The sequence below is a fragment of the Mastigoproctus giganteus genome, chromosome 7 (assembly GCF_048544385.1).
Source record: "Mastigoproctus giganteus isolate SK-2022 chromosome 7, ASM4854438v1, whole genome shotgun sequence".
Classification (NCBI taxonomy): domain Eukaryota; kingdom Metazoa; phylum Arthropoda; class Arachnida; order Uropygi; family Thelyphonidae; genus Mastigoproctus; species Mastigoproctus giganteus.
This window is the reverse complement of record NC_143581.1, coordinates 51518451-51534230: the sequence shown is the minus strand read 5'-3', so window position 1 is coordinate 51534230 and position 15780 is coordinate 51518451. Positions and strand designations below refer to the sequence as shown.

Below are 15780 nucleotides of genomic sequence, written 5' to 3'. Positions count from 1 at the left end.
TGTTCTAAGTTGATAATAATATTAGTAAAATAATAAGAGGAGTTTACCTCAATATAGTACGTAGAAAACTTCCGTATGATAACCTCCAGAAATTAAAACGAAAAAATCGACAACTTACCGGTACATTAGAGTAAAATATAAATAATTAAATAATCAATTTAACACAATTCAAATCGATTTAAAACAATTAAAAATCAAATTAATGCAATTAAATGAATCTAACGAAAATATTCAAAACGATTTCCTTCCTGAAGCTGACAACGCTTTTCGACCGTATGTCGTGATCACAGGAATGAAAATTACCGAATCAGGTTAAACCTGAAACTTAAATAGTGATTATTTGTCTTCGCACATGCGCTTAAAGGTCCACGCATCAGAGATCAAATATGGCTGCCGAACATTAGCAGAAGTCTCGTGTAATTTAATTTCAACGGTTTCTGCAATTAATAGTCGTGTATAATTGCGTTGAACATTAAGTATTTTGGCCTCGTTAAATAAAAAAAAGTATGTTTTTCGTTAATGGCATGAAAGGCTAATTCTGATGCTGCTGAACGAGAAGCACGAACTGAGGCTTCATGTTGATTTACACTAATATTAAGAGAAAATCGCGTCGAACCTTGGTAATACGAGTCGCAATCACCGCAAGAAATGTTGTATACCAGGTCATTAATTTGTGTTGCGAACTTCGAAAGAACTGAGCGATTGTTCAGTATAATGTGTAACTTCCATATTGGCCTAGCTACAATTTTAAATTCGGTATCTTTAAAGAATCTGTTAAGCTGTTTGTGCCACTGTTCAACATATGGGACAGAAATAAAGTATTTTTTGATATTACTATTGTTGATTGGTACAGTATTTTGTATCCTATCCTTAGCCTGTACCCTAATTCAGTTTATTGTGGTAATGGAATAACCCCTGTTTAAGAATCTGCTAGTTAATATCTGTATTTCTGAGTCCAAAGCAGATCCGTCGTTGAATATTTATAGGCATTTAGAAATTGATTAAAGATAATCGATCTTTTGTAGGTGAACGGGTGATAGCTATTATAATGTAGAAGCATACCGTTGCTTGTAGGTCTTCGATAGATGCTAAATTGTATTTTATTTGAGTGCCGGGTAAGCGTGAAATTTAGAAAGTTTAATGACTTTGTATCCGTATCCTCCCTTTCCAATGTAAATTTGAGTCTAGAATGAATATTATTAAACGAATGTAAAATGTCTTGGATAGTACTACTATCGGTAATAACTCGAACATCGTTTAAATACCTCCCATAGTATGTGATACGGGGTCGAAAAGGTGTCAAATGTATATGCTAAATCGTTGAGAGATAGATCTCTGACATTAAGCCACTCGGGCTCATTTGTAATCCAAAAATTTGTTTGTACACCTTGTCTCGAAAGGTGATGTAGTTGGCCTTAACTAACAGTTTAATTAAGTGAAAAATTTCCTTAATTAGCTTCGTATAATTAATCGGTGTCGAGTTTTTTTATTTAACATATCCCAAATATCTAATGTGTATTCAACGTTTACATTCGTATATAACGAGGTAACATCTATTGAGAATAAATTGTCATAGTCGTCGAGTCTACAGTCTTTAAGATTATTAAATAATGTATCGTAGTTCTTAATCCCAAATTATATTACCTGTTTAAAGGGTTTTATAATGTTATATACATGTGTGGCTAAGGATGAAAATGCAGAGTTCCTGTAGGAAACAATAGGTCGAATAGGAAATCCAGTTTTGTGTAATTTTACATGACCGAAAAGTGCAGGAATATTGTATGTTCTGGACTTCAATTCCTTTAACTGAACCATAGTAATGTAGTTGTTTTTTCAATACGTGGTTAACATTTTATTGTATTGATTGACCAAATTGGTAAACAGTGCCGGATCTACTTCACGATAAGTGGAGGTATCTTGAATGGTTTGAGCATGCTCAATGCTGATGGGATTCTTCCTCTTGCTCAAAATAATCACCTGCGAGGGCATAAATTCAAATTGAGGAAAGACAGATGTAGGATAGATGTGCGGAAAATTGCCTTTAGCCAGCGGGTAGTTGGTTGGTGGAACAGACTTCCATCCCTTGTTGTGGAGGTTGATAGCCTAAATAAATTTAAGGACCAGTTGGACAGGTATTTCGAACGAACGGAGAGGTGAAGTGGAAGGTTTTTTTTTTTTTTTTTGGCTGATGCTGTATAAGCTTGCTTTCTTGCATCATATGCCTCTGCTAATGCTAAAGAATGTTGGACAGGTTGGATTTTTTACAACTGGGTTTAGAAACACTTAAACTACTAATCTGAGATATTTAAGCTCGAAAGATAGATCATACTGTGATTGTCAGTACTTGAAGGCATTAAAAACTTGGTTGTAAAGAACTGATTTCTTTACACTGAGGGGGTGATGGGAGAGAAAATGTAAGTATTGGCCTATGTTGGTTTTTTTCATGTAGATTTTTGTCTTAAGTCTTATTTTGTTTATACAGTAATACCCCGAAGTTACGCGATAGGTGGGTCCGACGAAAATCGCGTAAGTCGAATTCGCGTAAGTCGGGGTACAACTTTGCATATAAATACATATAAATTTTGCTTAATTGGGACCAAGGACTAACAAAAACACTAGTTTGGAAGAAAAATATTAATAAAATTGCAGTTCTTTATACATATTAATACAAAATATGTATTAAAAAAACAAATGACTTACGTTAAAAAGTTATTTCGATGTCGATGGCTTCATAAAATCTAACAAATTCGCAAGCGCATTCTTTTTTTCGCATCCGACACAGCGCATTCTTTTTTTCACGCAGAATTTCTTCGTAGCAAGCTAATAATTTTTTTATTCCTTGCTTTGTAGCTATAACGCGTTCTTCATTGGAGTCTATGTTTTCTAAAATTTTTAAGCCCTTTACAATTGAGCCCTTTTCAATTTTCAACCTGTCAAGTTTGCAATTGTATGTGCTTTCCGCCGTTGCTTCATTTAGGCCTGTAGCACGTGCAATATCGCATGGTCTTTCATTTCGCTCAAAACGTTTCACAATTTCATATTTTTTCTCTATCGACAGAGGCGGACTGGCCATAAGCCTTACCGGGGAAACCCCGGTGGGCCAGTGTGATTTTGGCCATAAACCATAGCATGAGGCCACTATAAATTTTCCCGGGTAAGACTTTTTGACCCAGTCCGCCTCTGTTTATCGATAATTGCTTTTCTTTTTCTCTCTGAATCTGCAGTGTCTTCACCAGGACGCTTCCTTTTCACTCCTTTTAATTAAGTATTTTACTCATTTTTAGGGAATAAAGCACAATTACAAAACGAGGAGGCACGCTTGATACGCATAAACAAAGCTGCGCGCATGTAGCAACTGAATAAACAACACCATAAAGGCAGAGATACGCTATTAACACCTCACATTTCTAGGGGTTACTACCATAAAACAATAAAAATCCAGTTGGTTTCTGCTAGTGAAATCTGTTATAAACTGGTAGTAAACTCGATCTAATTGCATTTGCGATTATACCGATAGCTAGAATTGTGTTGGTTTTTACGTTATTATGGTGAAATGTGTTTCCCCTTCACTGATATAAAAGACATAAAAGCAGCAAAGCTGAATTTTGTTCATCTTTCACTCTCATTCTCCGCCGTCGCACCGTATATCGATAACATATGAAAAACGACCTTGAAGATAGTGGGCGGCAGCGTTGCCAAACGAAAAAATCAAGAATTGCGTAAGTCAGGGTAGCGTAAGTCGGGGTATTACTGTATATGGTTAAATTAAGAAAATTGATTGCGTTATTAGTTTCTAGTTCTAAGGTGTGTTTTTAATTTTGGGTGTACTGAATTAAAACTGGTAAAAAGATCGTTGATGGTGTTTTGGTCTCAGATTATTAGAACGTCATCTGCCTATCGGATGTAAAGTTTAATATTTTCCGGAAAAGGTTGAAAGGTCTGATGTTTGACCATGGCAAGGTATATCTCAGATAAGGGCACTGAGATACCTAGGCCCATAGCGAGTCCGGAATTCTGTTGATATACTTGGTCTTGAAAATGGTGTGTCTAGCTTTAATTAGTACTGTAATGAGCTCCAGAATGCTGTCAATGTTGAGAGAAGTCCGATTCGCTAAGGTATTGTCCAAAGTTAAAAGGTTGCGTGTGCCCTGTAAAGTGAAATCGAGGGCTACATTAGTGTATAGGGACTGTTAAAGTGTTAAAAAATGCCATCATTTTTTTTATCCCTTTCACCTGCTTTTAAGAAGCATTTATTCTTCAAAGTGTCCTATACTTTTTTCCACGGTCTATACAACTAATCTGACGGAATGAATGCCGTTTAACTTTCGATTTCGTAGCAGCAGTCAGTCGCCGCCCTATGGGGAAGTTGTTGAAACGATACACCGCGTTGTGCCCGGATCAATTAGTGACATCACTCCCCCTCCCGATAGCAGGCAGGCGGGCAGCGACACGTGATTGCCTCAGGAACGAAAAGAGCAGATTGCGACTTGTGACAGAACACAGTGAGAAATTAGAACATGAGACATAATTCCTTACCAGATCGAAACTAATAAAGTCAATGACTGTCATTCTAAAATTCTGTTCGTATGAGTGTATTGATTTATGTTCAATGGCCGCAATTGCAAAACAAAAGAAACTACCTTACAAAAATATGAGATTTCCTGTATGTATTTAATATATATCATTTTCAGTTGCGTCAAATTCCAAAGTCGACAGTCCCCAAGTTAGCTCCTTGCCCCACATTATTGACCCGTGAGGTCAGAATAGGTAGGGGAAATGTAGAGGTATTTATAGGGAAAGGGAAAAGAAACTGAGAGGGCTTGCCAGTCTTAACATAGATTTTGTGGGATTCAGTGTTGGAAAAGTCAGAGTGAGATCTGAGAGACTTAGAAAACAGTTGAAGATTTACAAGAGGTTTTTCCACTATCTGGTAGAGTTTTTCTAGTGCCGAAAGTAGTGAAGTGTGAGAGTAGAAGATCAGCCGAGAAAGAAAATCGAGGATGGTAGCCCAAAGTCGTAATTATGGATCAAACGGTAATACCAAGGAGCGCCGAGGAAGAAAGGCATTTTGTCGGTAAGTGATTAGCCTTTTTCTGAAACAAACAAACTCAACCATTAGAAGTTAATTATAATTTTCCCTTGCCTTAAATTCACACACACACTGACCTCTCTTCTCATAAAAATCATTCTGACATATGTGTATCTACTTTACATAGTTAGAATTTAACAGTTAACGCGACCTGACCAATTAGTTGTTATAATACTCACTGTAATTGTTAGGTTGACAGATGTATTCTTATTCTAATAATGGAACAGTTGTATGACATGACTGTCATCAGTGATTGTGAATTTTCGCAAGAGAAATAGTGGAAAAGCACATGAAAAACATTCCAAAATTCTAATACTGCTAACGCTTGTTATTCAGTTAATTTACCAAGTAACCACATACCAATTATTCTAAAGCTTTGACCAGTTCAAATGTACTCATGTATATGACTTATATGTTTAATAAATCTTGTTTTGTTGATCATTTTGCCTTGTGACAATTCTGTTACACATAATTTATTGAGTAGACTTTGAGTTATGCGGGCTCAAAGTTCAACTTAAGGAGAACCTTTGAGTTAATCACAACGCGATCTTGATGCTGCGGGTTTACTCTTATTTAAGTCTGAGTGGGCTTGAGGGCGTAAGATTTTTTTCCTAATCCAACTACTGGACTATCATTTGAAACCCAGGTCTTCTGGAAATACATATTAGCGTCCAGCCTTGTCAGAAGCCGAGTAATTCACAGAGAACATTATATAGACAAGCAGGCACGCTATAACAGAAGGAAGCCTGTGGAATGGGACACTACATCAAAGAAAGCCAGTAAATTACTCCAGGATAACATGATAGGACTTATGTGTTCAGACGCTTGGTATGTGTTGTAGATCCAGAATTTAGAAAATTTCATGAGGGGAGAAATGATCTTGACCAGGAAGGAAGATAAATTTGCGAAGGTGGATTTGCTATAGGAAACAATCGGGCATAAAGGGTGGTCTGGTTTATGGAGCTTAATAACATAAACATATGGGGTAAGATGTTGTTACGGATACCTATTTGTTGTAAGGTGTGTAAATTTATTTCCTGATTTGTTCATAGCCTTCTAAGCAGGGTATTTAACTTGTTTTTCAGCTTTGAACTGGTGTAATTATTGTCAATTTTATAAGTTTGGGAGTCAGAAAGAACTTGTATTTTATTATCGTAGTCCTGTTTATCCAGAATAACGATGGTGTTTGCCTTTGTCGGCTTTTTGGATAATAACATTGGGATTATTTCTTAACTTACATATATTAATTTGTTGCTGTTTAGACATATTAGACTGGGATGTAAGACTAGTGTTTACAACAGTGTTTGTTTCATAGAAAATGCAGTTTTTATCTGGATGATTCCTGAGTTTAGTTTGTAGTTCTGTTATACAATTTTCTATAGGATAGTATTTACTTTTAACTGCAAAATTGAAACAATACTCGAGGCCATAGAGTTCAGAGGGAGGGAACGTTTGGGATGAAATATTAATGATGGAAGGTGTGCAAGGTTTGTGGTGTACTTGAGCAAGCTTATTCCATTTCTTCAAATGCTTTTGGCTGACTTGATAGGTTGCTGCGTTGATACGTATGTTGTTTAAATCAACAAACTCAATCCACTCTGTTGGGGTCATGCTCCTTTTTAAATTATATTTTAGGTAATGTATGTGGTGTAATAGTTTGTTTGTTGTAAAACCTGTTCCTTGTCATATTTTTTGTCATGAACTTCGGCATCTTAAGCTTTTGCTAACTCTTTTATGGTCATTAATTATGATATTTTAACGTTGATCTAATACACCTCATCCGGACTGCCTATTCCCAAACCTAATAATGAATGCGGACACAGTCAATAGACAGTTTCTGTTCACAAAAACTATTGTAAAATATTTCGTGTCCAAACTGCTTATTTTGTTTCTTCAGAAATGCCTCTCGCACAACAGAATTCCTAAATTCACCCATGTATCCTCCAAGCTTGTTTGTAGTAAATATCCACACCTTACTCATCAATTTTCTTTAGCTATCATTAAAGAAGAATTACGGAACAGGTTTCACAACAAACATAAACTGTGACACCACATACGTTACCTAAAATATAATTTAAAAAGGAGCATGACCCCAACAGAGTGGATTGAGTTTGTTGATTTAAACAACATACGTATCAATGCAGCAACCTATCAAGTCAGCCAAAAGCATTTGAAGAAATGGAATAAGCTTGCTCAAGTACACCACAAACCTTGCACACCTTCCATCATTAATATTTCATCCCAAACGTTCCCTCCCTCTGAACTCTATAGCCTCGAGTATTGTTTCAATTTTGCAGTTAAAAGTAAATACTATCCTATAGAAAATTGTATAACAGAACTACAAACTAAACTCAGGAATCATCCAGATAAAAACTGCATTTTCCATGAAACAAACACTGTTGTAAACACTAGTCTTACATCCCAGTCTAATATGTCTAAACAGCAACAAATTAATATATGTAAGTTAAGAAATAATCCCAATGTTATTATCCAAAAAGCCGACAAAGGCGACACCATCGTTATTCTGGATAAACAGGACTACATTAATAAAATACAACAAGTTCTTTCTGACTCCCAAACTTATAAAATTGACAATAATTACACCAGTTCAAAGCTGAAAAACAAGTTAAATACCCTGCTTAGAAGGCTATGAGCAAATCATGAAATAAATTTACACACCTTAAAACAAATAGGTATCCGTAACAACATCTTACCCCATATGTTTGGTGTTATTAAGCTCCATAAACCAGACCACCCTTTATGCCCGATTGTTTCCTATAGCAAATCCACCTTCGCAAATTTATCTTCCTTCCTGGTCAAGATCATTTCTCCCATCATGAAATTTTCTAAATTCCGGATCTACAACACATGCCAAGCGTTGGAACACATAAGCCTTATCACGTTATTCCGGAGCAATTTACTGGCTTCCTTTGATGCAGTGTCCCTATACACTAATGTAAACCTCGATTTCATTTTACAGGCCCTATGCAACCTTTTAACTTTGGACAATACCTTAGCGAATCTGACTTCTCTTAACATTGACAGCCTTCTGGAGCTCGTTACTGTACTAATTAGAAGCTCGACACTTCTATTTTCAAGACCAAGTATATGAACAGAATTTCGGACTCGCTACGGGCCTAGGTATCTCAGCACCCTTATCTGAGATATACCTTGCCACGGTCAAACACCAGACTCTTCAACCTTTTCCAGCAAATATTAAACTTTACATCCAGTATGCAGACAACATTCTAATAATTGGAGACCAAAACACCATCAGCGATCTTTTTACCAGTTTTAATTCAGTACACCCAAAATTAAAAACGCACCTTGAACTAGAAACTAATAACGCAATCAATTTTCTTAATTTAACCATATATAAACAAAATAACAGGCTTAAGATGAAAATCTACAGGAAAAAACCAACACAGGCCAATACCTACATTTTCTCTCACATCGCCCCCTTAGTTAAAGAATTCAGTTCTTTACAACCAAGTTTTTAATGCCGTCAAGTACTGCCAATCACAGGATGATCTATCTTTAGAGCTTAAATATCTGACTGAAAAATTTACAACCAGAAAATATCCCATCAAACTGATCCAACAACTTATTTCAACTGTTAAAAATAAGATTAGTAGTTTAAGTGTTTCTATACCCAGTTTTAAAAAACCCAACCCATCCAACATTCGCGTTGTTCTCCCTTACTACTGCCAAACCGCTAGACGATTATGTCTTATCTTCACTAACACTAATATCTCTATAATTTTTTTTCTACCAATAATAAGTTAGGAGCCCCTTTTTAATAAATATAAAGAAACCCACATTTATGACACTAAAGACATCAACAACATAGTTCATTTAATCAAATGTCAACCCGACTGTAACGCATGCTACGTCGGGAGCACTACTAATAAATCTGGATCACCTACCATCACAAACACACGTGCCTACTACCACGTCCATATTTTTTGGATACAGCAAGGAAATACTGAACTGTCTCAACATGTACACACTCCTAACCACAACCCCTCAGTTGATTCCGCAACAACCATTGTCAAATTAAATTCAAGTTACAAACTCCTTCTAAACGAAACCCTTATAATAGAATGGTATTGTCTCAACACTGATCTTGATGTCTTAAACACAAAACTTCCGGTTACCCTGTCTACCATTTGGAATCCGGTTACCCTGTCTACCGTGTGAATTAAAAAATTACCACATGTCCAGCACAAAATTTCGGATACTTAAGATCTACAGCAACCCTTTCACTCTTCTTTTTATTGCCAACTGAAGATGAACCATCGAAAGTCAGTCGTTCTTGACTATTGGCCTTAATCCTTTTTTAGTTTCAAATAATTTCAGACAACTAAAAGATGATATGGTGCACCCCTCCTCCTCTAGGCTAAGTTTTTCAATTACTCTTTTGAAACCACGCTTCCTTAACACGATTTTTAAACACTGTTTTTAGTTTAACCAATGATTTCTCATACTACTGTTTTATGAATCATAACTACAACGGATTATTGATGTGATTGCCATCTCTTTATTAAGCTTTGACTAAATGCGTATTTCTTATAATAAATATAAAAGACATTGATTTTTTTTTTTTTTTTGCTCAGTGATTAAAATCATTGCATGTGATTTCAAGAGAAGTGATCTTTTGAGGGTAGGTTGAGTTAATGGAACCTCTGATCAACCAATGAGGAGTCATTCAGTCCATTAGTATCATTTTGCTCCTCTTACCTTCCTGCTCATCCTGATAATTGCAAGTAGTGATGCAGGCGACCAAGAAACTAAGAAAGGTTCTTGAACATGATGCTATTAATAAAGGTAACATTTCCAGTGTAATTATCTCTTAATGGAAATAACCTACAAAGTAAATAACTCTTTAAAGTCATGATTTGGATAAATAAGGTAAGTAATAAACCAAATGAAAGTACAATATTGAGGGCTTTTGGCAGATTTTGTGATCTCATTAATTTCACATACAGAAGGGAGAAGCCAGCTGATCATGTTAATTTTTCTCCCTGACTAATACATGTGGGGACAGTCCCATGATACTTTCCAGATGCTACTGATTTATCTACTCAGTGCTGGTAGTAGTTGTGGGATAATAGCAGTAGTAGTATTTTAGTTTTGTGGAGTAAGATAATGCTGCCGCCGAAGTTACGAATATTGTGTTTTATAGAATTTTCTTACAATTGAAATAGGTTTGTGTGTGTGTGAAAGAGAGGAGGTATGCTTTTATATCAGAAGCATGTTTTTTGTAAGGAATGCATCTTAAAACTTCGTTTAATATTGTTACTTTTTTGTTGTTTTGATTTTTCAAGGAAAAAAAAGCCGTTAAAGAAAAAGAACGAGATCAGCTCATAGCACAGATGGAAATTGAAAATTTGAAAGGGGCTAGAAATACAGAAGCTGAGAAATTTAAAGTAATTCTGTCAAAAAGAGATCTTGCAATATATGAAGTGAGCAGGTTTTTTCTTATTTTTTTTTATTTATTTATTTTTTTCCAAAATAACTATGATGTACACTGTGTGCCACTTTATTAGGTACACCTCTGCTGTGCACACTAATGGTCTGTCCGACAACATTGCAAATCACATGACCACAGTTTTGGATATAAAAGCAGCAGAACAACCTTTCTAGTAACAGTTAAGCATACAAACCGTAGCAAGAATGGGGAAAAGGAGTGATCTAACGGACTTTGATCGTGGCGTGGTAGTAGATGCAAGACGTGCTGGACAAAGCATCTCTGAAACGACACTTCTCTTGAACTTTTCATGCACCACAGTTTCAAGGGTATGTCGAGAATGGTACAGCAAACAGAATGCCATCCTCCAATGGCACTCCTATGGAAGAAAATCGCCTGTTGATGAGAGAGGTCAGAGGAGGATGGCTAGAATTGTGCAAGCAAACAGACGGGCCACAATGCCGCACATCATGTCAGAATACAACCTTGGGGCGTGAAACAAAATATTGCAACAGACCACTAGTTGCACTTTATCATGACTGGGCTACAACAGCTGAAGGCCACATCGCTTACCTTTGTTATCAATGAAGAATAAGAGAGCACGCCTCCTGTGGGCACAGCAACACCAGCACTGGACTATCGGGGATTGGAAAACAGTTGCTTGGTCTGATGAGTCGAAGTTCCTCATGAATCATGTTGATGGAAGACTCAGAATTTGGCAAAAACAACATGAATCCATGGACCTGTCATGTCTGACAACTACTGTGAAAGGTGGTGGGGAATGTTTTCTTGGCACACGTTGGGTCCATTGATACTCATAAATTCGTGTGAATGCCACATCATACCTAAACATCGTTGCTGACCAAGTGCATCCGTTCATGTTGACAGTTTATCCTCAGTCAGATGGTTACTTCCAGCAGGATAATGTGCCGGTGCGCAAAGCCCAAATCACTATGGAATAGTTCCAGGAACATGACAATGACTTTTCTTTGCTGCAGTGGCCCGCTCAGTCCACGGATCTCAATCCTATTGAACATCTTTGGGATGAGCTGGAAAGGGCTGTTCGCTGCAGGCCTATACCTCTGTCGAATCTCAAGGATCTGCATAACACACTCATGTCTGCATCGTACTCCATTTCTGCACATTTTCAGCATCTTGTTTAATCCATGCCTAGATGAATTCAGGCTGTTTTGAAGGCTAAAGGAGGCTCAACACGCTACTAGGTAGGTGTACCTAATAAAGTGGCAGCACAGTGTATCATATAATGTTCACAAACAAAAGGACTGTGTTCCTTCATGTGTGTCATCCAAGAAAGAATGAGGATGCCATCAGCATTTCAATAAGATCGCCCTGCAGATGCTTAGTTTCAAGATGCTGTAATTTGTGGGACTTGCTTCTTTCTTGAGAAACATATCTAATCTTAAATATTCTTTTAGCAGTGTGGTATGCAGGTATATCAAGAACTGGAAAGTGGTGAAATAATGAGTACTTAAACTGCCCATGGAGTGTAATCTGCCTTTAATTTCTTAAAGAATTACAGATTATTATCAGACGTTTCATGGTACTTCCTGTACCACTTCTTTAGTGACAGTAAAGATAGCAGAACTGGTAAATTATGGTGACTTGATTTACATAAACTTGTTAATTTGATTACACATTTCTTACTTGTTAAGGTTTAGTCTTGAATTAGTTAGCAAATATCATGTGAACATTAAATTTTAAGTTTTAAATAATTATTTATAATTTTAAAAATGATTTAAAACTTAATTTAATAATTTTAATTAAAATTAAAATAATTTTGATTAATAATCGAAATTAAATAAATTAACTTTAAGTAAATGGATAACTATGAATACTTACACTGTTGTAATGCTGTCCTTATGATACCATTAGCCTCATATGTCAAGAGAGTCGTTTACAATTCATTATATTTATATTTTCTGTACTGTACTCTCAAACAAAGAATGTTTTGAATTAAAATTCCAGTTAAAGTCTTCGGGTTCTAATCATAGTTTATCACTGAGGATGAGGGGATTTGACCATTGTAGGATTGGATAACTGTTTGGTTGCTAATCTTTGTGAGCATCTTAATTGTGTGGGTGGGTTCAAGATTATGTTTTAAGGGGGGATGGAGGTTGTTTTTTCAAGTTATACTTATATGGTTCTTATTTTTGTTTTTTATCGGCTCTAATACTCTGCTTTTGAAAATATGTATATTTATACATATGTTAAAATATTTTTTAGAATGTCTATTTTTGTGTTCACGGACTGATTGGTATTAAACTTTATAATAGCTATGGTGTCTGTTAGTTTCTGTATATTTCTGTTAAGAGAGACTTATTATGCTTCTTTAACAAGAGATTATTCTTCTTTATGCAAAGATTACCAGAAATCATACATTAGATGAACTGGTAGAAGATTATTCAAAAGAATTAAAGAACATAAATATGATATAACCAAATAAAATTTTATTCAAGTTTCCACGCCTTGTGCTTCCATTACCAATGGGATTTCAAAAAAACTTCAGTCCTAGTCACTATAATTTACCAGTTCTGCTGTCTTTACAAACGTCTGAAAATAATCTGTAATTCTTTAAGAAATTAAAGACAGATTACACTCCATGCAGATTTAAGTGCTTATTATTTTCACCAATTTCCAATACCTAATCTTTTTAATCTGCTCTGTACCCAATCAAACAGATCCATATCCTGCTTAAAATGAGTCTTCCAAATCCGTGTGCAATACTCCAGGTGTGTCCTAACCATTGCCTTATACAATGGGATAATCACTTTTCTCCCTGCTGGCAAAATTCTTGTATATCTTTGATGAGAATCCAATGATTTATCCTACTAGCTTATCTATATTGCATAGCAAACTTAATGTTGAATTGTGCAATTACTCTTGGGTCTTTTTCATTTTCCATTACCTTGAGTTTGTTAACATAAGTGGTATATTTAGTTTTATCAAATTCTAGATGTGTATTCCACAGAAGTTCTTCAGTTTCAGCTTTTGTAAGCCCAAATAAACTGTTTGTAATTAGTTGGAAATGAAGATAAGATATGGCAGTATGTATGGAGTGACACCTTGAAATGTAGATCTGTGTACATATTTCCCAGGCCTCCACATGAAAACTGTAGTGCTACATACCTACCACTGAAAATATTAATATATGAAGATTCATTGCCGATAACATTGAACAAATTTTGGGTCATATCTTGTTACGGGCATGAAAGTAAGTTTACTTTATAGATTTTGGGGTGCTAAACACAGAAAAAGTTCTGAAAATGGAAGATTGGTTCTTGTTTTCAAAAAAAGTAGTTTTTTTATATTTATACAAGGTATTTTTTATTTATATGGAAGTAAGATGTAGTTACGAATATACCTATCACTCCCACGAACATACGTGTCAAACACGTGACCTTTTCGTTATACGCTTGTATTCATCTTTGGGAGCATCCCTTTTCACCATCTAACAATAATCGGCTAACGTGGTGGCACTCCATTTGCTTTTGTATCTTTGTTTCATCACTGTGATGTCTGATAGAAGCACTCACCATTTCATCGCTGATGGCACCGCAGTTTGGCGGAAAGAAATCTAGGTTTCAACAATGACATGCTGTACCCCAATTTTTCATAAGAAGTAATGAGATCTTCCACAAACTGCCTGTAGTTGCCAGCTTTAACATTTCCTAATAAACCAGTTGAAACATTTCAAAAGGCTTTCCACACTGATTTCTTGCTATCACTATGGGCACATTCTAACTGTTCATATTTGAAAAGTTGCCTTATTTGTGGACCAAAGAAAATGCCTGCCTTAATTTTTCTGTACTAAATCTTGGGAATTTCTCTTTAAAGTATGTAAATGCAGGACCATTCACTTCCAAAGCCGTCACAAAATTTTTCATGAGCTCCAGTTTGATCTGGAATGGTGGAAGCAAAACTTTATTTGGATCTACCAGAGGTTCAGCTACAGACAAGCTGTACTTGCTACAGCTTTTCTGTAGCAAGTACAGCTTGTCTTTGGGAGTCAAAAATGCTGGTGGAACTGATATTCGGGTGGCATTCAAGTCAAGTGGACCCAATTTCAGTAAAGTCTGGGCGGTCTGTGACAGCCAGATCCTCTGCTTGCACCTTCACGTTGGTGGGACTATTAGTAATCCTGAGTATAACCTCCATGCACAAGCACACTGTAGGCGCCCACACCACATGGAGGAATGCTGCCCCTCTGTGTTACCAGACAATACTAGGTGGTAGATGACTCTCATCAACCGGTGCAATGCCACTACTTTGCTTATTGGAGGCTTGAAGTGGTGGAACCCATGTTTAGTCTCCAGAGCTAAGTTCTGCTCAACCCTTCCCCACCTCTTCCACATGCAGTATGACTGAAGACTTTTGAGGTTATGATGAACATATGATAAAGGGGTGGTTGAGGGGGAGAAGACAGAGAGTGGTAATCAATGGACACTGCTCATCGTGGACTGATGTTATTAGTGGAGTCCCTCAGGGCTCAGTGTTGGGTCCATTATTGTTTTCTGTATTTATAAATGATATTGATGATGGTATATCGGGATTAATGTCCAAGTTTGCAGACGATACAAAGGTTGGCAGGGTTGTCAAGGACACTACTGACACTATGCTGCTGCAACAGGATCTGGAAAGGTTGAGCAGATGGGCTGAGAGGTGGCAAATGAAGTTTAACATTGATAAATGTAAAGTACTACACATGGGAAACAGCAACCCCAGAGCAACGTATCAACTCTGTGGTACAACACTGACAGTGGTAGAGAATGAAAGGGACTTGGGGGTGGTTGTGCAGGCAGATATGAAGTTCTCTGAGCAGTGCAGACGGGCTGCAAGAGTAGCTCATGGAGTATTGTCAATGATATACAGGAATTTTTCCAGCAGGGATAAGGAGGTGATTATTCCATTGTATAAGGCGATGGTCAGGCCACACCTAGAGTACTGTATACAGGTCTGGAGGCCTCATTTCAAGAAGGATGTAGAGCTGCTGGAACGAGTACAGAGAAGGGCAACAAGATTAGTGAATGGAACAAAGGGGTGCTCTTACGAAGAAAGGCTTAAGTTTTGCAAATTACAGTGTCTGGAGACTAGGCACCAGCGAGGTGATCTGATAGAGGTGTATAAAGCCTTGAATGGTTTAAGCATGCTCAATGCTGATGGGATTCTTCCTCTAGCTCAGAATAATCACCTGAGAGGGCAT

The 15780-nt window shown here is 36.7% G+C and overlaps 1 protein-coding gene across 2 annotated transcripts in view; it reads left to right on the top strand.

Moving 5' to 3' along the window:
- LOC150082890 (deubiquitinase OTUD6B-like) overlaps positions 1–15780 on the top strand; it is a 373124-nt gene that overhangs the window by 257441 nt on the left and 99903 nt on the right. For both annotated transcript variants that reach the window (XM_090376893.1, XM_090376895.1), the window contains one exon: positions 10417–10554. In XM_090376893.1, coding sequence (XP_090233019.1) covers positions 10417–10554 — 138 coding nt within the window. The remainder of the gene's footprint in view (positions 1–10416; positions 10555–15780) is intronic.